Consider the following 25,765-nt stretch of genomic DNA (forward strand, 5'->3'; position numbering starts at 1 on the left):
ATTTATTTCCTGAGATTAAGAATTCCTCATATCAGTGAGGTCATATGATAGATGTCTTTCTCTGATTGACTTATTTCACTCAGCATAACCCCCTCCAGTTCCAACCACGTCGTTGCAAATCAACGCTTATTTTATACATATATAAGTCTTTCTTTCTTTAAAGTTTTAGGAGGCACTTTCTTCTAACAGACCAAAATACACCCAAAATCTAGTGTGTGGCACTGATCTATGGACCAGGCTGATCATATTTGATCATATTCTGCTTTTTTGTTTTGTTTTGTTCTGTTTTTGTTTGTTTTTATCTTTTTCTTTTTTTTCTCTCTTTCTTTTTGCTTTCTTTCCCTTACTTTTCCCCTGGTTTCAGGTCTTTTCTGATTTGTTTAGAGTATATTTTCTGGGGACGTTGTTAACCTGTTAGCATTTTGTTCTCTCATTCATCTATTCTCCTCTGGACAAAATGACAAGACGAAAAAAATCACCTCAGCAAAAAGAACAAGAGGTAGTACCATCAGCCAGGGACCTACTCAATACGGACATTAGTATGATGTCGGACCTAGAGTTCAGAATCATGATTTTAAAGATACTAGCTGGCCTTGAAAAAAGCGTGGAAGTTATTAGAGAAACCCTTTCTGGAGAAATAAAAGAACTAAAATCTAACCAAGTCGAAATCAAAAAGGCTATTGATGAGGTGCAATCAAAAATGGGGGCACTAACTGCTAGGATAAATGAGGCAGAAGAGAGAATCAGTGATATAGAAGATCAAATGATGGAAAATAAAGAAGCTGAGAAAAAGAGAGATAAACAACTACTGGATCACGAGGGCAGAATTCGAGAGATAAGCAAAACGATAAGATGAAACAACATTCAATAATTGGGATCCCAGAAGAAGAAGAAAGAGAGAGAGGGGCAGAAGGTATATTGGAGCAAATTATAGCAGAGAACTTCCCTAATGTGGGGAAGGACACAGGCATCGAAATCCAGGAGGCACAGAGAACCCCCCTCAAAATCAATAAAAATAGGTCAACACCCCGACATCTAATAGTAAAACTTACGAGTCTCAGAGACAAAGAGAAAATCTTGAAAGCAGCTCAGCAGAAGAGATATGTAACCTATAATGGTAGAAACATTAGATTGGCAACAGACCCATCCCCAGAGACCTGGCAGGCCAGAAAGGACTGGCATGATATCTTCAGAGCACTAAATGAGAAAAATATGCAGCCAAGAATACTATATCCAGCTAGGCTGTCATTGAAAATAGAAGGAGAGATAAAAAGCTTCCAGAACAAACAAAAACTAAAGGAATTTGCAAACACAAAACCAGCCCTCCAAGAAATATTGAAAGGGCTCCTCTAAGCAAAGAGAGAGCCTAAAAGCAGCATAGACCAGAAAGGAAAACAGACAATATCCAGTCACAGCCACCTTACAGGCAATACAATGGCACTAAATTCATCTCTTTCAATAGTTACCCTGAATGTAAATGGGCTAAATGCCCCAATCAAAAGACACAGGCTATCAGATTGGATTAAAAAACAAGACCCATCAATATGCTGTCTTCAAGAGACTCATTTCAGACCCAAAGACACCCCCACATTGAAAGTGAGGGGGTGGAAAACCATTTACCATGCTAATGGACACCAAAAGAAACCTGGGGTGGCAATTCTTATATCAGACAAATTAGATTTTAAAACACAGACTGTAATAAGAGATGAGGAAGGACACTATATCCTACTTAAAGGGTCTATCCAACAAGAAGATCTAACAATTGTAAATATCTATGCCCCTAACATGGGAGCAGCCAATTATATAAGGCAATTAATAACAAAAGCTAAGAAACACATTGACAACAATACAATAATAGTGGGGGACTTTAACACCCCCGTGACTGAAATGGACAGATCATCTAAGCAAAAGATCAACAAGGAAATAAAGACTTTAAATGACACACTGGACCAAATGGACTTCACAGACATATTCAGAACATTCCATCCCAAAGCAACAGAACACACATTCTTCTCTAGTGCCCATGGAACATTCTCCAGAATAGATCACATCCTAGGTCACAAATCAGGTCTCAACCGGTACCAAAAGATTGGGATTATTCCCTGCATATGTTCAGACCACAATGCTTTGAAACTAGAACTCAATCACAAGAGGAAAATCAGAAAGAACTCAAATACATGGAGGCTAAATAAAGAGCATCCTACTAAAGAATGAATGGGTCAACCAGGAAATTAAAGAAGAATTTTAAAAATTCATGGAAATCAATGAAAATGAAAAACACAACTGTTCAAAATCTTTGGGATACAGCAAAGGCAGTCCTGAGAGGAAAGTACATAGCAATAGAAGCCTTTCTCAAGAAACAAGAAAAGTCTCAAATACACAACCTAACCCTACACCTAAAGGAGCTAGAGGAAAAAAACAGCAAATAAAGCCTAAACCCAGCAGGAGACGAGAAATAATAAAGATCAGAGCAGAAATCAATGAAATAGAAACCAAAAGAACAATAGAACAAATCAACGAAACTAGGAGCTGGTTCTTTGAAAGAATTAACAAGATTGATAAACCCCTGGCCAGACTTATCAAAAAGAAAGGAGAAATGACCCAAATTAACAAAATCATGAATGAAAGAGGAGAGATCACAACCAACACCAAAGAAATACAAACAATTATAAGAACATATTATGAGCAACTCTATGCCAGCAAATTAGATAACCTGGAAGAAATGAGTGCATTCCTAGAGATGTATCAACTACCAAAATTGAACCAGGAAGAAATAGAAAACCTGAACAGACCTATAACCACTAAGGAAATTGAAGCAGTCATCAAAAATCTCCCAACACACAAAAGCCCAGGGCCAGATGGCTTCCCAGGGGAATTCTACCAAACATTTAAAGCAGAATTAATACCTATTCTCTTGAAACTGTTCCAAAAAATAGAAATGGAAGGAAAACTTCCAAACTCATTTTATGAGGCCACCATTATCTTGATCCCAAAATCAGACAGACAAAGACCCCATCAAAAAGGAGAATTACAGACCAATATCCTTGATGAACATGGATGCAAAAATTCTCACCAAAATACTAGCCCATAGGACCCAACAGTACATTAAAAGGATTATTCACCGTGACCAAGTGGGATTTATCCCTGGGCTGCAAGGATGGTTCAACATCCGAAAATCAATCAACGTGATACAATACATTAATAAAAGAAAGGACAAGAATCATATCCTCTCAAGAGATGCAGAAAAAGCATTTGACAAAGTACAGCATCCTTTCTTGATCAAAACTCTTCAGAGTATAGGGATAGAGGGTACATACCTCAAGATCATAAAAGCCATCTATGGAAAACCCACAATGAATATCATTCTCAATCGGGAAAAACTGAGAGCTTTGCCCCTAAGGTCAGGAACGCGGCAGGGATGTCCACTCTCACCACTGCTATTCAACATAGTATTAGAAGTCCTAGCCTCAGCAATCAGACAACAAAAAGAAATCAAAGGCATCCAAATCGGCAAAAAGGAAGTCAAACTCTCACTCTTTGCAGATGATATGATACTGTTGTGGAAAACCCAAAAGACTCCACCCCAAAACTGCTAGAACTCATACAGGAATTCAGTAAAGTGGCAGGATATAAAATCAATGCACAGAAATCATTGGCATTCCTATACACCAACAACAAGACAGAAGAGAGAGAAATTAAGGAGTCGATCCCATTTACAATTGCACCCAAAACCATAGGATACCTAGGAATAAATCTAACCAAAGAGGCAAAGGATCTGTACTCAGAAAACTATAAAATACTCAGGAAAGAAATTGAGGAAGACACAAAGAAATGGAAAAATGTTCCATGCTCATGGATTTGAAGAACAAACATTGTGAAGATGTCAATGCTACCTAGAGCAATCTACACATTCAATGCAATCCCCATCAAAATACCATTCACCTTTTTCAAAGAAATGGAACAAATAATCCTAAAATTTGTATGGAACCAGAAGAGACCCCGAATAGCCAGAGGAATATTGAAAAAGGAAAGCAAAGCTGGCGGCATCACAATTCCGGACTTCCAGCTCTATTACAAAGCTGTCATCATCAAGACAGTATGGTACTGGCACAAAAACAGACACATAGATCAATGGAACAGAATCGAGAGCCCAGAAATGGACCCTCAACTCTATGGTCAACTTATTTTTGACAAAGCAGGAAAGAATGTCCAATGGCAAAAAGACAGTCTCTTCAACAAATGGTGTTGGGAAAATTGGACAGCCACATGCAGAAGAATGAAACTGGACCATTTCCTTACACCACACACAAAAATAGACTCCAAATGGTTGAAAGACCTCAACGTGAGACAGGAGTCCATCAGCATCCTAAAGGAGAACACAGGCAACAACCTCTTCGACCTCAGCCACAGAAACTTCTTCCTAGAAACATCGCCAAAGGCAAGGGAAGCAAGGGTAAAAATGAACTCTTGGGACTTCATCAAGATAAAAAGCTTTTGCACAGCAAAAGAAACAGTCACCAAAACCAAAAGACAACCGACAGAATGGGAGAAGATATTTGCAAATGACATATCAGATAAAGGGCTAGTATCCAAAATCTATAAAGAACTTATCAAACTCAACACCCAAAGAACAAATAATCCAAACAAGAAATGGGCAGAAGACATGAACAGACATTTTTCCAAAGAAGACATCTAAATGGCCCACAGACACATGAAAAAGTGCTCAACATCGCTCGGCATCAGGGAAATCCAAATCAAAACCTCAGTGAGATACCACCTCACACCAATCAGAATGGCTAAAATTAACAAGTCAGGAAAGGACAGATGTTGGCGGGGATGCGGAGAAAGGGGAAGCCTCCTACACTGTTGGTGGGAATGCAAGCTGGTGCAACCCCTCTGGAAAACAGTATGGAGGTTCCTCAAACAGTTGAAAATAGAGCTACCATACGATCCACCAATTGCACTACTGGGTATTTACCCCAAAGATACAAATGTAGGGACCCGAAGGGGTACGTGCACCCCGATGTTTATAGCAGCAATGTCCACAATAGCCAAACTGTGGAAAGAGCCAAGATGTCCATCGACAGATGAATGGATAAAGAAGAGGTGGTATATATACACAATGGAATATTATGCAGCCATCAAAAGGAATGAGATCTTGCCATTTGCAACGACGTGGATGGAACTGGAGGGGGTTATGCTGAGTGAAATAAGTCAATCAGAGAAAGACATGTATCATATGACCTCACTGATATGAGGAATTCTTAATCTCAGGAAACAAACTGAGGGTTGCTGGAGTGGTGGGGGGTGGGAGGGAGGGGGTGCCTGGGTGATAGACATTGGGGAGGGTATGTGCTATGGCGAGTGCTGTGAATTGTGCAAGACTGTTGAATCACAGATCTGTACCTCTGAAACAAATAATGCAATATATGTTAAGAAAAGGAAGAAGAAGAAGATAGCAGGAGGGGAAGAATGAAGGGGGGTAAATCGGAGGGGGAGACGAACTGAGAGACTATGGACTCTGAGAAACAAACTGAGGGTTCTAGAGGGGAGGGGGGTGGGAGGATGCGTTAGTCTGGTGATGGTATTAAAGAGGGCACGTTCTGCGTGGAGCACTGGGTGTTATGCACAAACAATGAATCATGGAACACTATATCAAAAACTAATGATGCATGGTGATTAACATAACAGTAAAAAAATTTAAAAAAAAAAGAAAGAAATACTAGAGCCAGTGATATGGGATTTGTGCAATGGACATACTTTGCTTGGAGACACACCATCAGCCTGGCCAAGACTTTTTCCAGAACTGTACTGCAGACTGAGACCCTTCCTACTCAATCTTGCCCACTTCTCTCCCTTCACAGGAATCCGGCTGGCTTTGTTAACTGGAGACTCTCCCCACCTACTCATACTCCCTCTCCCCTTCCTCATTTGTAGGTATTTTCCTCCAAAACATATCCTGCATCTAATATTGTCTTGATGTCCATTTCTTAGGAAACCTAAAATGAAGGGTATTTGCCCCTTCAAAGAATAACTCTGTGCCTTGGTGGTGGCAATGTAAATTGGTGTAGTCACTACAGAAAATCGTATAGAGGTTCCTCAAAAAATTAGAAATAAAAATACCATATGGTCCAGTAATTCCATGGCTGGGTATTTTTCTGAAGAAAATGAAAAAGTAACTTGAAAAGATATTTGTACCCCCAGGTCATTGCAGCATTATTTACAATAGCCAACATACAGAAGCAACCTAAGTGTCTGTCAATGGATGAATGGATAAAGAAAACGTGGAGTGTGTGTGTATATGTGTATATATATATATATATATATATATATATATATTATATATAATGCAATATTGTTCAGCCACAAAAAGGAAGGAAATCTTGCCATTTGCAACAGTATGGAAGGACCCTGGGCATTATGCTAAGTAAAATAAGTCAGACAGAGAAAGACAAAGAATGCATAATCTCACTTGTATGTAGAATCTTAAAGAAAAAGAAAAAAACAAGCTCATAGATATAGAGAACAGATGAGTGGTTGCCAGAGGCAGGAGGTGGGGGATGGGCACAATGAGTGAAGGAAGTAAAAATGTACAGATTTCCAGCTATAAAATAAACAAGTCATGGGGATGCAATGTACAACATGGAGACTACAGTTACTAATTCTGTACTGCATATTTGCAAATTGCTAAGACAGTAAATCTTAAAAGTTCTCATCACAAGAAAAAGAATTCTGTAGCTATGTATGTTGACAGATGTTAACCAGTCTTACTGTGGTGATCATTTCACAATATATACAAATATTGAATCATTATGCTGTACACCTGAAACTAATATAATGTTGTATGTCAATTATAGCTCAGTAAAAAAGGGGGTACTCTCTGAAAATAAAGATGCATTTGAACTACTGAAATATCCCTTAAAAAAAACGTTGTTCCATATGTATATCACAAAAATATCTCTTCTGAATGTGGCCAGTACAATAAGAGATGAAGGAACTTAAGAGAACTGACATATGTCTGTGAGGAGACACTGTCGCCCTGGAAGATTATTATTTAGAAGAACTGTTGCTGCTGATAAAATCAGGAGTGGAACTGCTGTTTGAAAACATTCAGAGTGTCTGCGACAGTTTCCTCGGAGGACAGACTTCAAGGGTGATATATGACACAAGTGGGCAGGGCAGAAGGAATCAGCTTGGGGTGTGTTAGAAGTAAACGAACAATGTGACATTAAAATCAGCCCCATTTTACTTTGAATTTCAGTACCTCCTCTAATTACCTGTGCTGTGTTTGGCAAACTGACCAACCTCTCAGAGTCCCAATCCCCTCAACTATAAAAAGATTATTGGGGCTCCTGGGTGGCTCAATTGGTTAAGCATCTGCCTTCAGCTCAGATCATGATCCCAGGGTCCTGGGATGGAGCCCTGTGTCGGGCTCCCTGCTCAGCGGGGAGCGTGCTTCTCCCTCTCTCTTTACCCCTCTCCCAGCTTGTGCGCATGCTCTCTTTCAAATAAATAAATAAAATCTTTAAAATAATTTAAAAAATAAAAAGATTATTTTTAAAGATTTTATTTATTTATTTGTGACAGAGAGAGCTGGGGGGAGTGCAGTAGGAGCACAGGGAGAGGGGCAAGCAGACTCTGTGCTGAGTGTGGAGCCCAATGAGGGGCCCATCCTGGGACCCCAAGATCATGACTTCAGCAGAAATCAAGAGTCTAATGCCCAACCAACTGAGCCACCCAGGCGCCCCTATAAGAAGATTATTGATCTTCATTCTGAAGGGTTGTTATGAAGATGAAATTTAATGTATGTGCCTACTTAACACATGATAGGTGTTAACTCTTCTCTTCTGTCCCTTCTAGGGCTTCATCCCACCAACATCTATGATGACCGGCAGAAAAGGGGAGGCAAAGTTCACTCACCATTTAACCGCACGCAATGTACAAGATGTTCACAAGCTGGAAAACAGTGCATTTCCCTTTACTCACAACTCAAATCTTTACCCGAATGATCTCACCCTCTGATATCAACTCAAGCTACTTCCAAATACCACCTCAGCTCCTCCCTCTCTCTCACTTACAAGAATATCAAAACTGTAATCTTTTTCTCTTTATCATTCATACGTCATTCTTGTGTCTCCAAGTATTTGCCAACAAAGACATCCTCTTCTTCCTGACCTAAATCTGTTCTTCCGATTCTACTGCTTCAAATGATACCATATCTGCCAATTCAATTCATAGCACACATATTAGACAATCTCCCTATTTCTTACTATTTTAATAAAATATGTTTTCCTCCAGATTAGTAAGACCCACCAGGAGGTACTCAATAAAAGGATCAAAAATATCATGCTTTGTAAACTGTGACTTTGAGAAGCCATAAGACTGGCCAAACTGGCATATATCAAACGGCATTTGTCTACTATTTATTAATAAGAGGGAATTTTGATGAGTTATGACATGTGGGGTTTTTTTAAAGATTTTATTTATTTATTTGAGAGAGAGAGAGAGAGAAAGCAAGCGTAAGTTGGTGCAGAGGGAGAAGCAGACTACCCACTGAGCAGGGAGCCTCACATGGGGCTCGATCCCAGGACCCTGGGATCATGACCTGAGCCAAAGGCAGACGCTTTACTGACTGAGCCACCCAGGCGCCCCAAGTTATGATACATATTTACAAATGGCAGAGCACTGAACTCCAGAGAGATACTTTGCGGGAGGTGGGTGTCCAGAGGTAAGTCCCAAGTTTCCAACAGGAGACTCACCTCCCCACCTCCACCTCAAAGGTTTTCGGACCCTTCACATCATATAAGCTCCTCTACCACAAGAGGTCATGCTTGCATCTCTTTCACAGTGGTTCTATAAATCTTTTTCTGCTTCTCTTCACCTATATCTATATGGAATTGCTTAGCTAAGCTGGCGCATTAACCTTTTTAGATGCAACAAACTAACCCATGGCTTAATTAGACTGTTCAGGCACTTGTTATCTCTGCCTCAGGCCTGAAACTTGTCTTTTCCTCCTGGCATCTCTGGGCTCTTCGGAAGTGCAGAATTCTGTTTTTTGGGATCTCAAGAATATTCAGTTAATGATTTCCTCCATGATGCCATGATAGATTAAGAATACTGTGCTGTCCAGTTAGATCATCTTATAATAGAGGGTGGGCACCTCTATGAGGTCACAGATCAGAGGACCAAGTAAAAAACTTGGGCAAGAGCAAATATTGAACCTACCATTCTATTTGCTAATTTGCAAATTGTGTGTTTATTATGAAAGGTGAAAATGGGATATGTTTCAACTCCTTCTCCCCATTGAGATAGCGATGCCATTGAAGGGAGTCAGTCTGTGTTCTGGAAACAGTCAGTGAGAATGTTGGAAATCAATGCAGCAGAATTACTGATGTGATACTGGGCACACAAAGAGTACTAGATTAGGAGCCCCTCAATAGCTATAAGACCCTGGACATGCTTCTGTGACTCAGTTTCCCTCATTTTATAATGTGAAACATGGGATGGAAGAGCTCTAAAGGTACTCCTATCTCTAAAAATCTCTTAATGATACATGCCAAATAATTGAGTGGTTACAGTATGCAGAAAATTAAGAAAAGCTATAAATGAAAAAGATCACTTTAGTGACATTCTTATTTCTTTCTTGGCCATTTATATTCTCTTATTGCTTTAGAATTGTTTTGAGGCAGGCCAAGAACTATAAAGGAAAATGAGTATCACAGACTACTCTGGTTTCTGTCTTCCTCTATCCACCTACAAATAGTATTTCACCAAACTGAAACATGAGACAGCTATCAAGGGCAGTCATAAAATCCTGGTAAGCCCATTTATTGCCCAAACCCTCTCCCCTGGCTTCCTCCTGTATCCACCTGTGAGAGCCTCTGGTTTGCCTCTTAGAGCCATCTTCCTCTTTTTTTTTTTTTTTTTCCCTCAGCTGATTAATATTTTTCAAATCCCTAATGGACTTTCTCCCCCAACTTTTTTATTTCAGTTAGTTGAAAAGTTTATAAGTGCTTAAACTTTGTTAAATATATGTTTACAAATCTAAAAACCTTTTGTTCATACTTTCAGTTCTTCTTTTCTCTGGTTTGACTGAAACATCAGAAAATGCCAATGATAACCAGACTGGAAGTTTATAATCTTGCTAATCAGAAGAGAGTGAGATGTAAAAGAAGTTTCAGGCGAGCATAGTAAAAAATTATTATTTGAAACTTAGAGAAAGGGCCAGGAGAGAGAGAGAGATGGATGGGGGACAATAGAAAGGAGGAATAAAAGATAAGTAAAACCTAACTCAGAGGTTGTACCCTTCATAAATCCTAGACCTTCCCGGGTAAAACTAACAACTACTAACTCAGGGATCCCCAGTGTCTTTTTCTTTTCTTCTATTTTGCTAGTGTAGCATACAGCATGTGGTATACTAGCTGACTATCTTCTACTATCATGAGTGCCTTGAGGTCAAGGATCATGTCACCTTTATCTTTGTAAAGCCAGTGCATGTTTATAGTCAATACATAAATGCTGAATTGAAATGAAAAGTGAACTGACAGGGATGATTGGAGATTCCAAATGCCACAAAATCAGGGCTGCCACCATGCCTTAGGCTTATTCTCTAGCCTGGCTTGCTTACTCAGAGACTGGGAACCTTTCCTAAAGTTTACATTTCCTGGAACTGCTCACATAAATTAATTTCTACAGCTCTTATCTCAAGGCTCTACAAATCCTCCCCTTACTCAGGATTGTCAGTCAATAAGATTCATTAAGCCTCTGTTGGTTGAATATCAAATTAAGGGCTTCAAAGAAGATGTAACAGATATGATCCCCTCTTTGGGGAGCTCACAATTTAGGGGGCTTGAGGGCAGAATTCCAAACATCTATGAAATATACCTATCAATACTATGACCGTGAAGAGTGTTTATTAGTTTTTCTCTCCTTCTTTTATTCCCCAGCCTACATAAAATCTTATTCTCATTTACTACTCTCCCAAAATTCCTTGAATTATCAATTCCCCAAAGTCTACCTTGCTACTTTCTTATCCTCTACACTTTCAAACATCTCTGATCTGGTTGTTATTTTAAAAAGAATGTGTGGAACTGAGTAGTTGCCACCGTCTTGAATCAGACTCCGAAACGATTTTTCAATGGGTAAAAATGCATCTCTGGTATAACAACTAGCCCCACCCAGGGCAGCTCAAAGAGTAAGACTATTCTCATACTACAGTCGAGTAATGCTCATAGGGGTACCGCAATTGAGTATACTCAGTTTAGTATTATTTAGAAGTTAGAATCCAGGACTGTTTTGTATTTAATATTTAGCTTTATTTATTGAATAATTACTGAATAGTAGTACTGAGTCTTCAGTAATACTAAATAGATTTGCTTAGGAAACAAAGAGGTTAATACAAAATGTTAAAGCTCTAATTCCCTAAGAATCCTACAAGATTTTTCAAAAAGCATACTTGCAAACTCTTCCTTTGTTCTTTTCCAAAGCCAGAGATAAAGATACTCGTTTCAAGCCTTTGATCGCTGAGTTCACCTTCATTCAGTAGTCTATATTCCCATTTAATCACGTTATCATATTCTTAAGCCAATCCTTTTCCTTTTTTTATCTCTCTCTCTCTTATGCCCTCCCTCCCTTCCTCCTTCCTTCCTTCCTTCCTTCCTTCCTTCCTTCCTTCCTTCCTCCTTACCTCCCTCCTTTCCTTCCTTCCTTCATTTCCTATTTTTTTTAGCAGGAGGTATGTATATATCTCTTAAGACTTCCAACCAGCCCCAGAGGAAGAGGCCATGGGGTTTCAGAGAGTAAGGAAAAATCTGTGCTCCTACCAACACAGCTGTGGGGAGACACTTACACTGAAGTCGTACAACACACCAAAGTTTGCCGCAGATGCCTCTTCAGCTCTGGGAACTGTTTTCCTAGGTAAACTGCCATATGGCAAACCCCAGAGGTACTATACAGAGAAGTAAAGAAAGCAGTTAATAATTGGAAACAAAGTCTGAGCCACACATGTGATCACAAATGGTTTTGTTTAAAAGCACTTCTTACACATTTTCATGGCGACTCTGTGGGTCTCCACGTGGGGTCCCATTTTCTGGGAATCGACTACTAAATCCAGAGTGAAGAACAAAGGGAGTGCTAAGAACCCTGCATGCTAAGTTCAGTGGACCACCAGCAGCTGGGCCAACCACATTGCCCAGAGGCTTGCTGAGAAGCCCCACTACCCACCACCACCTCCAAACTGATCTCTTTTGGGGGACGTCTGGAGAGGAGAAGAGAGGCCTTTGGGGGAACTATAGTGTTCAAAAAAAAAACCCATATTACCCACATCTTCATATGGGGTTACCTCTTAGAGGTGGGGGTGGAGGGAGATTCTCTCCTTCATGTTAAGGAAGAGAAGACTCAAGTGAATCGCTCATACAATTTGAGCATGTCAAAGAGGAGGAAAGATTGTACCCTGATTATATTTGTTTTACCACTAATTCAGGTTTGCTGCCCTGATCTTATGCTACCAGATTCAGAGAGGAGTTTTTAGGGGCAGAGCCAGCCAGCAAGGCAACATGAATAGGGCTCTAGCAGGTGTCTTGGTGAGAACTGGAAAAAGCACCAGGGCAGGCACACGGCTTGCCGAGCAGATGTTGCTTCTTATGTAACATGAAAACTTTCCTTCCTTGGGGCTGGGGATGGAGGATGAATGTGGCTGGAAGCCTGGGTGCCAAGCTTGACTGGACAAGGGCTGGAAGTCAGCCCCTACTCCTACCCTCCATACAAGTGGCATGGGATTCATGGAAGCTTCTTGACTTCCTAGGACTGAACAGAGCAGAAGGTGGGTCCTATCCATGTTGTCTCACCCCGAAGTTGGGGGCCACAAAGGACAAAGAAGATTAAGGTCTCACGCTTGCTCAGGGATATGGGAACTTCGGGCAAAAGGGCATCTGCTTCAGAGGAATGCTGAATGAGGCTGGGTGGGAGGAGGCAGAGGAAAATGGAGCCTTGTTGCCAGGAGCAGACCAGCCCTGGCCTCTGGTGGCTCTGTAAAGTTAACACATCCTCCTTTGTTCTTTTGCTGGAGCTGGCAACCATTGCCCAAAAAACAGGATGCCCCTCAGCATCTAACACAAACCTGTAAGAAAGCATCCAAAGACAATACGCTGCTTCGTTCTAGGACTACATCCCATCAGGCACAGATTGGCTCCCTCCACTCTCTTATCAGGCATTCTGTAATCTCATATAGGTGGAGTAAGTCCAGCCACAACCTTTCATTTCCATGGCGGTTGCATGGTGTGGGGAGCACACCTGATAGAACTCCACAGAGACCCTGAGTCTGACGCTAAGGGGCATCATAATAGCCAGTGAAGGAGTTTTGAGGTGCCTTAGAGAGATGAGCAAAAAGAAAGCTGGGGTTAATTTGAAATTGATGACATGCATTCTGCCTCATCGCCTGAAAGTTTTCACTTGAGAGATGAACTATACAGGACTTCTGATCTACATTCACTGCCTCCTGGGAGCCAGATAGCCATAGAACCTCCCAAATTACCTCAGGGATTATAAAACTAATGGATTAGGTTGCAAAATCTTGGGATGAAGGGTACAATCACGGTCCTAGACCCAGAACAGCATAAAAAAAACCTCATTCTGAGATATCGGTTAAGCCCAATGAGCAATGCGTGATTCTGTTTCCACAGTTTTAAATGGGGAAAGAAAACTCTTCTATAGTCTACCTCATAAATTTGTTGTGAGGCTCAGTAAGTAAAAGAAGTGAAAGTGTTTTTGCACTATTAAAAGCTAAAACTTGTCATGACTGTAAGGAATTATTAAGATTATTATGCCCGTGGGGAGGCTTGATACAGAAACTGGCTCTGATTCAAAACCATGGGGATAACAAGTCCCTCAAAACACTTAGTTTTGGCTGTGGGCAATGCTGTCCTGAACAAATTGGCTTTGAAATAATGGCACGTGAAAAGACCCTTTGTAGCTTGAGTAAAGCCTAACCTGACTTTTGTATAAGTAAGCATCCAAGGGTCAGAGTCCTTTAACTTCTTGTGGATAAAGGCTCTAACCTCAGTCTTGCTTCTTGGCCTTAGTTGATGGACTCTCCCCACCCCACCCCACCCATCAGCTCAGGGGTTTGGCATCTTCTTCAATCTGGAAGCACTATCTGCATTCCTCTCCTCTCTGGCCTTGATCCTAAAAGACCCCACCCCGCTGTGTATGTGTACATGTGCGTGGGTGGGGGGGATGTCTGGTTTACCTTACTTTACATCTGGAAAAAAATTGCTCACTTTGTGTTTCTTCAGATAGAAAAGCTAAATGTCCTGAGTTGCAGTAAGAAGCATTTCTTTCAAAGCAAACTTGGCAAAATAAATACAATTCACAAGGTGTCAAAGCCTTCCTTTTGAGCAATTAACATTTGAGCACAGGGACCACCTTGGGAATCTGATAGAAGCCATGAACCATCCCACATAAAAATGTATATTTAAACATACACATGACATTTTATATATGATTTCAGGAGGCTCATGTGCCCTGTGGAGCAAGGATTAGGATCTTTGGCCCATGGGCACCATTTTGAGGATTAACCTTGTTGCAAGCGCTATGACTCCAAGGGTGGATATCGCCAGTTAATCGTGCTGTTCTTCAGAAGAGAAAAGAAATTTTCTAGGACAGTGATCACATGAGAAACCTGTTTCAGCATTAGTTTTGTTTTGTTTTTTGTAAACTGAAAGTCAGATCCTTACCTCTGGCAACATGATGAGGCTGAATGTCAGGATGAAGAGAACCATGTTTACTCCATACATCCATCTCAAGAAGAGGAAGTATGAGGCCACGGAGGAGCCAAACTGACCTATCAAAAAGAAAATGAAAATGTTGAAAGGCAGGTCAGAACCAAACGAAACAAAAGCTATGTCTTGGTGCTTTCAAAAATAAATCTGCTCATCGCAACACATTGGTCCTTTCCACATTGACAGTCTTCAGCATTCTGTTTCTATCCAGGAAGAGAAAATGTTACTGGTAATGGAAGTGTTCTCTACTACGTAGATGCAGTTGTGCAGAATGACTGTGGCCTATGCCTTTAGAGCCCATCCAAGGGAGAGCAGCCTGGGGCTTAGCAGCTAGGGTTGCTAGGTGAAAGCCCATTTTATTCCCGGAGCTAATAAGTTAATAACATTAAGTTGAGCAAATACCTGTAAAGTGGTTACCACAGTATCTGCCAGTCGTTAGCTACCATTATCATTATAATCACTGCACTTCTGCCTCCTTTCTCTCAGGCAACAATGCCTTTCTCAAAAGCCTTTCCCACATCCTTCAGGGACAGCTAGCCTGCAGACCCTCCTGTGCTATTTTTCTGTATCACTGGCATTTTTTAGGTATAGCGCAGAAGCTGAAGTTCATTCACTCGCTCTTCACATATTTCAAGAATCTTCCCTCAGGAATTACCTTAGCTGTGAAACACAATGTCACAGACAGCGTTGCTGCCCTAATACAGCTTACGTTTTAGTGACGTATGGAAACAACAGAGAGGCAGGAATTTTAAAAATAAATAAATAAAATATATGTATTTATCATAATGTATGAGCTATATGCTATTATATAGCATATTATATGTATGTACAGTATGTGTCATATTATATATTATATATACACATATATATGTAATATGTATATGTATATTCAAATACATTGTTTAATATCTGTGTATTATGTATGGTATATCCTATGTGCATATAGCATATATATGATATGTATGTATTATATATGATATATAAAATCACACATGATTACATTATTATAACAATTATACATGTATATAATATGTAATTATATATATAATTATAACAACTATAGATATAGTATAGATATAGATATAACAATTACATATACCAGATAGGTCCTAGAGAGAAGAAGGCAAAATACTGAGAAGGTTGCTTTCGATAAGCTCATTGAGGAAGGTGTATCAGAGAGGGTAACAGTCGAGCAGAGGTCTGAAGTTGGAGGAAGAGGCAGCGAATGCTCAGGCTGGGGAAGAGCAGCTCAAGCGGAGGAAAGAGCGAGAACAAGTATCTGGAGGCAGGTGAGAGCTCAGGACAATTGAGGAACGAACCGAAGGACTATGTGGTTGGAGCCCAGTGAACAAGGGAAAGCGGTGACAGATGAGGGATGAAGAGACAAGCCAAACCACACTGTGTCGGGCCTCCTAAAGACAGGTAAAAAATGAGACTTTTATTTTAAATGTGTTGAGAAAGTCGCCAACAGGTGTTAAGCAACAGGATTGGGGGGGGGGGCGGGATGGGAAGTAGACTGACCTTTAAGGTCTCTTCAGCTTTGGAAAACAAATTGGGAGGGGACAGGCAAGAATGTGCCGTCAACATGCACGTGCCCCAGTGGAAAATGATCTGTCCAAATCATATTTATTGAGAAAAAAAATTAAAAAAAAAAAAAAAAACAAAACAGGGGTGCCTGGGTGGCTCAGTCGAGCCCCGTGTCAGGCTCCCTGCTCAGCGGGAGGCCTGCTTCTCCCTCTCCCACTCCCCCTGCTTGTGTTCCCTCTCTCGCTGTGTCTCTCTCTGTCAAATAAATAAATAAAATCTTAAAAAAAAAACAAAACAAAATGAAAAAACACATTATCTTAAATCAGAGAATGGAAGAGGAAGAAAGACCAGGAATTTGGAGTCTCAGGTTGAGATTTCATTGATTAACAAAAGCCCAACTTTCTTTGATTATCACTTAAAGTTCAACACCAAGGTGCAAGTTTTCTTCCGAATTCCCAGGTCCCCTTTGCAGCTGTACATCAGGCCCTTTTTCCTGACTCCTTCAGCAAAATACCTCCAGGGACCAACGGCTTTCTTGGCCCTCTGGCTTTGCAGCATCACCGGTAAGGAAACATTGTACAAAGAAGGAGGTTCGGGTGAAGCAAATTCCAGTCTCTGCTTAGTAAGATGAGGCTGAGATCACATGAGTCATGCTTCCGTTTCTGAAACTTAGTCTATTCGTTAGGAGCCACCTTGCCTCTTCCCATAACACAGTGACAATTTTTATAGAAACTTAAAAAAAAAAGTCAGTGTCTAAACGGACATTTAAAAAAAGTCAATTATTTTCAAGTCTGAATATTTGGATTCATTTCACTTTGCAGAGAAAGGCAGAGTCCTACTGGATTTCTAAAAGGGTATGGTTTTGATAAACATGCCCACAGGTGCTGTAACCAGATGCACGGGTCCATCTGCAGAAAGGCTAGGCAGATCTGCCCCTCCCGGGACATCTGATCATCCACCTGGCTCCCAGTGATTCCAGATCATTTCATGGCTGTTATCTATGTTCTCTGGTAACAACTGCGACCATCCACCTGGCTCCCAGTGATTCCAGATCATTTCATGGCTGTTATCTATGTTCTCTGGTAACAACTGCCCAAGGCCTGTCTCAGCCAAGTTCACTTGTCATGTTTTATTGAAGGCAGTAGACTTCCTGCTTGCTAGTCTTTACAGTTACTCATTAACTGGAGAAGGAACTTTGTCCCTAGGTATCTGGAGCAAGCTTTTCCCTGAAACACCCAGGAGATCTTCTGGTGTAGAGTAGTCCCAAGCACCGGATGCTGACTCATCCTGCCCTCCTTCCCCATCCCTCCCTCCATCCTGCCCTCCTTCCCTCAGTCCCTCCCTCCCTTCCTTCCTTCTTTCCTTTCCGGCCTTCCTTCTTACAGTTTTGCTCTTCTCATTAGCACCCACAGCCCATCTTCTCTCAGCCCCCATACACAAACCCTAGCAAATGAATTTCTTAAATTGAGTACAGAGTGTAAATATACCTAAAGGCAAAAAGGAGGAGCAAATTATAATGTTTCAGAAAGTATCCCCTCCCCCATACATAATCCATATTCATTATGGATGAAATATATTTTAGACTCCAAAGCTTTCAGGCTGCATCTTTTCATAACTATTTTATTGGAAGTAGAGAAGTAACCATTAAGCAACCCCCTCCTTTCTTTCTTTCTTTCTTTTTTTTTTTTTATATAGAATCCTAAGTCTAAAGGAAATGAATTTCAGGAAAACAGATTTCACTAAAATTAGTGATTGTACAAAAGACCCAGACACAGGTCAAAGAGACCAAGAAATCCAGAAGACATTGTTCCTTCTACAGAACACCTACCAATGGCAGAGGGCAGAGGACAGTAACAAAAGAAAGATTGTAAAGGGAAGAACACAGATCAACTGGTTGGCATCCAAGCTCCATAGGACCTTTCCCTGTCTCAACACAAATAATAAAAATAACATAAAAAAATAAAATAAAATAAAATAAATAAAAAAGGAGAACTCTTCCCTCTTCACATCCATGTATCCTAGTGGTTCTATCCGATCAGTGGTAGGTGGCTAAATCTGGCATTGACTGAAAAGAGAAACCTTCCTAAAGTGTAGCTAAGAGGTCGTAATTAAAAAGAACAGTCATTCTATGTGCTTAGTCTCTTAGATAAAATTGTTTCACTCTTGTAAAGACAGGACTAAGGAGGAGAAGTAGTAGTCGTAGTAATAATAATAGCTGACATATCTTGCTGGTCAATTACGCATACCGTAAACTTCACCAACATCACTCATTTTATTGTTTTTGGAACCCGATAAGGTTAAGTGTTATTAGTCCCACTGTGGATGGGGACCAAAAACCTAAACACAGCATTTGACTGAACCAAGACTTGATTAATAATAGCAATAGCTAACATTTAATGAATTTTGTTTCAGACACCTATTTTGATCTTGTGTATTAATTCCTTTAGTCATCATGGAATTCCTGCAAGAAGAGAATTCCTATACTCTCACTTTACAGAGACTTAGGCCCACGGGTTATACAACTAGTAAATGATGGAACCAGGGTTACATAGGGAGTTATGTAGGAATAGGTAGAAAATGATGGAGCCAGAGTTCTAAACTAGGCAGCCTTGATCTGTAGGTGTGACTTCAAATCCAGATCTCTCTTAACCACAGTGCTATACTGCTACCCAAGTAGAATCATAATTACACTATTTAAAAAAAAAAACAACTATAGTATATGGAATACATAAGCCATGAATGTGTATGTCTGAAAAAACATAGGCACGATCCACCAATCAGCTAAGGCCATTCACATTCATAAACTGGGCTGGTGCCCAGAAATGACCAATTCTTTTTTTCTTTAATCTGACTAATAAATTCTGTTTCCATAATGAATTATTAATACCGTAAAACAGAGTCCTTGGTACCTATTCAAGTGAGGCCTTTTAAGCTTATGCAATATTCTTGTTGCTGAATTTTCTTGCATTTCTTTTAAATTCAGGTTAAAGTTTCACCTCTCCGTCTGGTTATTTATTATTAAGGCAAAGTAATTTGTAGTCTATCATCTTGTATAATTTCCTCTTGAACAGATAGGTAATAAGACAGGCAGACAAATATGAGCATTTCTAAGTGGGAAAAGACCAATTAAATCACCTGCTGTAGAAGCACAGTATAAATACCATCTTGTTGGCTAGGACATGAAGCATAGTTGCTTTCAAACTGGTCTAGGGGAATTAAATGTCGCAAATTTGATATGCATTTTCTGCAGCTCTTAGGCCAGTAGAGAAACATGAGGTTTAAACTCTGTTCTTAGGGTTGTCTATCTGCAGATCTTTCTGGTCTGAAAAATAGTTCTCTCACACCTATTTTGATGCCATACTTTATTATTAGGAAGAAATAGATTTCAGTTCTGAGAAAGACCTGTAATCTCCAGCTTGAAGGACATTCCATGATTTAATCCATGGTTTTGATAATAATTCTGGAGTCACAATGGATATAGATGATACTTCCTGGGAGTACAAATACACAGCTTTTTCAGCAAAATACATAATGAAAGGGAGTTAATAAAGTTCATCCTTGTGGGTAATCCTGGGGTTTTTAGCATGGCCTCTTCACAGGGCTGGCATGACAGTAAAATTCCACAGCATCCCCACGTGATGTAGAACTCCACAGCATCCTTTTGTGGCAGGAATGATCAAATCTATTTTTGATGTGAAAAAAAAAAATTGGGGAGTCCTCAAGTGAGTACCTGGTCCACACTAGCAAAGGGATCCAGGCCTTACTGGAATCAAGGTGGGAAACAGCATGAGTTTTAGACTTGATTTAAGTTCCCCTCTCGATTCTGCCAATTATTAGAGCTTTATGGAAACTCAGAGAAGGCTGGTAATTCGGGACTGCTTTAAAACCACACTTACAAAAACACTTGCTCAGTATTATCTAGAGATTGAGCAGAGAATGAGGGCAAATGGATTAGAAAGACTTTGGAATGGAGCTTAGCTGCTCCTGTTTTAAACATGCCTCTGACCACAATCTGAACTTTCTTCATGATTTAATTGCTTATATTTTATGCCCTGTCTTCCCCACCCACATGCTTATTAACACAATTGGTTGTAAGATCAAGCCTCGCCTGTCTTTGTCAGCAACACATGCCCAGTGCCTGGAAAACAGGCCTAATAATGGCAGGCACTCAGTGAGTATTTGCTCAATTAATCAGTCCAGTCAAGTTTATTTTGAAGATTAAATGAGGTACGACATGTTAGATTATTCTGACTTTCAAAAGGAATACAATAATATTTCTGAAGCTTCTGTAAGATTAAGTGGTCATTTCTGTAAGAGAAAAGACTTGGTATTATTTTAAAATATGAAATATGTATTTTATAAATAGGGTACATGTTTAATCTGCTTTTTTCTAAGAAGAACTGGCATAGAAGGTAAATTATGCAGGCCTCTCTTGCTGTAAGTCTATTTTTCATTTAACTGTTTCAATTATTTATCACTCAAAAGTATAAAGAGCTTCATCTGCTTACATATAAATCTCAAACTGATTGTAACTTATAAATCACAGAATGTTGGGTTGGAAATTGCCTTGTATAGGAACCAGTAAAACCCCAAATGTGGAAACAGAGGGCCCCAGATATTGAAGGATTAGCTATACTATAGAGCCGGTCAGGGGTAAAAGGACCTCAACCTTTAGAAAACTGATTCCACGTCCCATTTCTTTTCCAATTTCCATTTAGTTAAGTTTCAAAGATCATCACAGATACATGCTCCCCCATCTTTGGTAGGGTACTTTCTATGAGATGGTTGGTCCGACCCAATGACTTTACTAATAACACTTTTAGAGAGGTTTCCTACTCTTCCAACTACTACAATCGCCCAAAAGCATATGGTGTACTGATGATTATCATTAAGATCATAATGCATTAAGTACCTTAGAGAAGCTTAAGTATGTAATTAAATAAAGAACTCATTCAAAAATAAACACATGAGAAAATGGGACACAATTCTCCAAATTGGATAATGATCAAGAAAATCTCTAACTGCTCATCCTGCCATTGCTCTGGTCAAATCTACTCTGGGACCTGATGCAAAAGAGAGAATTTATAAAATTTTCCTTCAAGTAACAAATGAGCAAGCCACATTGAGAAAAACACAAGCCGTGGACCCAGAGAGACTTCACCTGACATCTCAGCTCCTCTGGTAACTAATTCTGGGACCTTTATTTAACCGCAACTTGAAAATAGGAAGGCTAATGGGCACATTGCAGGCACATTCGAGAAGTGTTTGTAGGGTATCTGAGTGACACCCAAAGAGTGGTGGTTGTGGCGATTGTTGATGGAATAGAAAATAAGGATCAGTTCTTCACAGTGAGGCAAAGCACCATGAAAGGTGGAGAAATCAGGACAACTCAATCAAACCTGAAATTGCATATGGGAGAGAAAATAACCCGCATCTGCTGGAATTACCCAACTGACCGTTACAAATTTCCTGGAGGAAGAAGGGAGGAAGGAAGATAACTAAAAGTATAATTGAGTGGCTCTCCATCTATCTTTCCCCTAGTAACACACATGCTGGATGGTGGTTATATTGTCACTCGTTCCTGTGTGAAATTCCTGGGCAAGGAAAATCATTCCATGTGTTTCTATCCCACTCAAGATAGGCTATTGCAACACAAGTGGGCAGGACATTATTATTGAGACAAGCTAGAACCTGCTAGAACTTAGTGGACCTTCCAAATAAATAATTGCAAATGTACATTTTAACTCTCATTATTACAAATTTCTTGGGCTACATCTCAAGACCGATCAAGATTCAACCCTATCATCTCATAGATGAATAGACTGAGGCCTAGAGGGATTAAATGACTGCCTCAGAGTTGAACAGCAAATCGGCCGCAAAGCAAGAACCAAATCCAGAGTTATTTTTACACAAATTATATCAAGACCTTAATGTTCCAAATGGCTTTCTGCTCCTCAATGCCTCTCAAGGTACCACATTTGTGCTGTACACTTGAAACTTAAGTATTCCATGGTGTCTGTTCTTTTCTGGTGGGTCTAAATTCCTTTTCCCACTTCCTAGAATGGTAGACATTTGAAGAACGTCTACTCTTTAATTTTATTCGAGGCGTATTTATTAAGGTCAAGGAAACTCTAGGTCTGGTGATCCAGGAGTACACCAAACCAAACCTCTGCTTTCGTAGTCTACTGGAAGAAATAAACACAAAATAAAATGAAATGAAATTACATTTAAAAACTAAATTAAAAATACAGTATTTTAGATAGCAAGTGTTAAGGAGGAAAATAAAGCAATGACGGGGTGGTACAGGAATCTGTGGGAGGAAGTGCAATTAATTAGCTGATGTATTTTTAATTCATTGCCACTTGATAATGAGAGACAGAAGACCGAGGGTAGGCACACCTAAAACATGCCCAATCATGTCCGTGAAATATCCATCAACCGTGTTATCTCCCTATGGAGCCTCCATTTTAATTAGGCAACGCCACATTTAAGCAGCAGGAAAACCTGCCTCTCGATCTGAAAAGTCAGGGAGGAAAATCAGATCCTAGTCAAAACTCCTGGAAACCAAAACATGGCAAGACTGTGCTCAGAAATGTTTGAAATATTATCCCTTTTTCTTTACATTCCTTATTATTATTACATCTTTATATATTTTTAAAACATTATTTATTACATTTACAATATTTTAAAATTTTTACTTGCCTTATTCTAAGCCTAGAGCACTGTTCTAAATAGGCTTTTGATTGCGTATATTCTCCTGACTTCTCTGTAACCTAGGAATACTGTATCAAATGAAGGCACAATATAATATTCACATAGCAAGTTCCTGGATGATGATTACTAATTCTACTTCAGATTTGAAAATAAGGCTTTAAGATTTCTTCATTCTTTTTAGACACTGTTCATTTTGATTATTGTCTAACTCTCATAAGAATATATTTTCAATGTAATATTCATTGCCAATATAAAATCGCTGCTTTCCCAGTGATATATATGACTCAGTGTCATTGGCACAATATTGACTGACTTGTATAGGACAGAAAAGGTCAGAATGAGAATATTCTGGTCCAACATAGGAAGGGAGAGTGGGGTCTCCAGTGCTGTGATTGGTAAGTGCTCGCAAATTTTCACAGTACAAAGAGAATGTAAAAAATGGTTATGTTCGTTTGTTCGTTTTCTTGTTTTTAATCTTTCCAATAGTATAGAAACTGAGAAAGGCATCTCATAAGCTTATGACACAACCTTCCCATCTAATGAGATCTCATGAGCACTTACTTTCAATTGCCTTGATTTTATTTTCCCATGGGATGCAGGCGGCTTTGAAGTTTTCAAAATCACGAAGAAATTTTGCCCATTTCTGAAAAGAAAGACAAAGACAACAGTAAAACTCAGCCTCTTGTTTGCCAAGAGGTTTATCCTGCATCCCCATCCCAAAATATCACAAGACAATGAGCTTGGAAAGATCTCTCTGGTGCCACGTAAGGCTTTTTGTAAAAAGAGGAAAAGAGTAGGTTTTACTTGCCTCCCTGCTCCCCACCCACCTCCACACCAATTCAATTAAAAAAAACTTTTATGGATCCCCTGTTTTATAGCAAATAGGCTGAGACAGATCTGTGTATTCTGACAGATAATAAGGGAGCAGGGACTGAGTTGGCACCTAATATTAGGCGATTGGAAAATTGTATGTGTTTAATTAAATACTCATGGCATGAAGAAATTGATGAAATATGAATAAAACACAGCTCCTGCCTTGAAGAGCTTCTTACTCTACTAGAGTAAGCTGAACATAAACAAGTAACTTCAATATAGGATGGTAAGTGTGGTGACATAGGACACTTTTTATTCTGGTACGAGTAAAGCAGCTAATTAAATGGAAAGTCATGGTATCATAGAAAAGGGAGGAAGAAAAAGAATCACACATTAGTTTTTATAAAAGACCTTCCTTCCATTTTATTCCACAATGTTGGGCCATCCATGGTCAAGTGGACCACAAGAACCACATGGAAGAATGGGAATGGGGCAAATAACTTTGCGTAAGTGCACATTATGCTGGGATCACGTGTGAGATGGACAGGCATGTAGGGCCCAAATAAGACTATGAGACAAGTCTGAAGTTCAAAAGATGACCCAAACTAGAGACAACCCGAATGTCCATCTACAAGAGAATGGATTAATAAATTGTGGTACCTTCATACGATGGAATACAGCACGTTGATAAAAATGGACTAGAGCTGGCACAACATGAACGTATCTCATGAATATAACATTGCATCAAAGAAGGCAGAAACAAAAATATAAATACTATATGGTTCTTTTCATTTAAATTATAAAAACAGACAAAATTAATCCATGATATACAACATAAATCTTTCTATTTCATACTTAAGATTTGTGAATTTTATTCACAAAACCCCATCTGTATGGAAATGCATTTAGCTTACAAGTGGGGTAACAATTGTAAAGAGGGGACAATAATGCCTACATACCTACTTTGCTTTGAGAATTAAATATGATAACTTCATAGAAGGATTCAGTTCAGTGTTTAGCATATAGTAAATACTAAATAAATGTTCACTTCCTTTCTATATTTTCCAAGAACCTGTGTTTATATTGGTATATCTTTTGTTTGCCTTCTCATGTTCTATTCAATGTATAAGTTGATGTTCCTGATAGAGAAGAGCTATATGGCCCGAAAGCTTGTAGACATTCTGGGAAAGAAACTTTAATCCAGAACCCCTTCACTACCAGGGAATAAAAATGAGAGGGGCACAGTCTTTGCCATTTAGGGGTGAGAAAATCACACACGTAAGTCTTTTGCCATAAATCAATGTTTCTCAACTTATTTCTCATTTTAACTCCTTTAAGGAGTATTTTGGGGCCTTTTCGTTTGTTTGTTTTCTGAATCATGCCCTGCCCCAAATTTTAATACCAGAGATAGACTGTGTACTTACTTTATGTGTATACGTGCTTTGTACATAGAAAATGTAAGATGCTTTCCCTCTCCCCTAACAGAACCAATGTTCTCCTCCTTAAAATCAATATGGCTGCCATTGAGAATGCATGGCATCAACCAAATTGAGTTGTGAAAATGCTTACCTTGGCCATCATCATCTTAAATGCAAACCACTGCTTTCCTTTCCCTTTCCCAAGGGCTCCTTCATTTTCACTCACAAATTTTTTTGCTTCTCTGAGAAAATAAAACAAAATAAGGGGTAAGGGAGGGATAGGTTAAGAATCATAGAATAGAGATAGTGGACATTTCATTTTATTAGGTTTGCAGCCTTATTTCTTCTAGACCCTTAGCTCATGAATTTAAGCTCTATTTCAAGTTCAGGACTTGTAATAGATGTTTAAGCTTTTTAATTCTGGCCAGGAAGAATAAGATATTTTAGTCTCATTTATTATTATTAATCAGCTGGAGTCATCAAAAAGCAAGTAATTTGTTCTAAGTGTCAAAACAG

The 25,765-nt window shown here is 39.5% G+C and overlaps 1 protein-coding gene across 1 annotated transcript in view; it reads right to left on the bottom strand.

Moving 5' to 3' along the window:
* The window catches only part of TMC1 (transmembrane channel like 1), a 173,002-nt gene that overhangs the window by 59,587 nt on the left and 87,650 nt on the right, over window positions 1–25,765 (bottom strand). The window contains exons 5-8 of the mRNA XM_073878079.1: window positions 25,401–25,491; window positions 23,580–23,661; window positions 14,733–14,839; window positions 11,849–11,947 (exon numbers count right to left, since the gene is read on the bottom strand). Coding sequence (XP_073734180.1) covers window positions 11,849–11,947; window positions 14,733–14,839; window positions 23,580–23,661; window positions 25,401–25,491 — 379 coding nt within the window. The remainder of the gene's footprint in view (window positions 1–11,848; window positions 11,948–14,732; window positions 14,840–23,579; window positions 23,662–25,400; window positions 25,492–25,765) is intronic.

Source organism: Callorhinus ursinus, unplaced genomic scaffold (assembly GCF_003265705.2).
Source record: "Callorhinus ursinus isolate GAN/ISIS: 27379988/994484 unplaced genomic scaffold, GSC_fseal_2.0 scaffold28, whole genome shotgun sequence".
Lineage (NCBI taxonomy): Eukaryota > Metazoa > Chordata > Mammalia > Carnivora > Otariidae > Callorhinus > Callorhinus ursinus.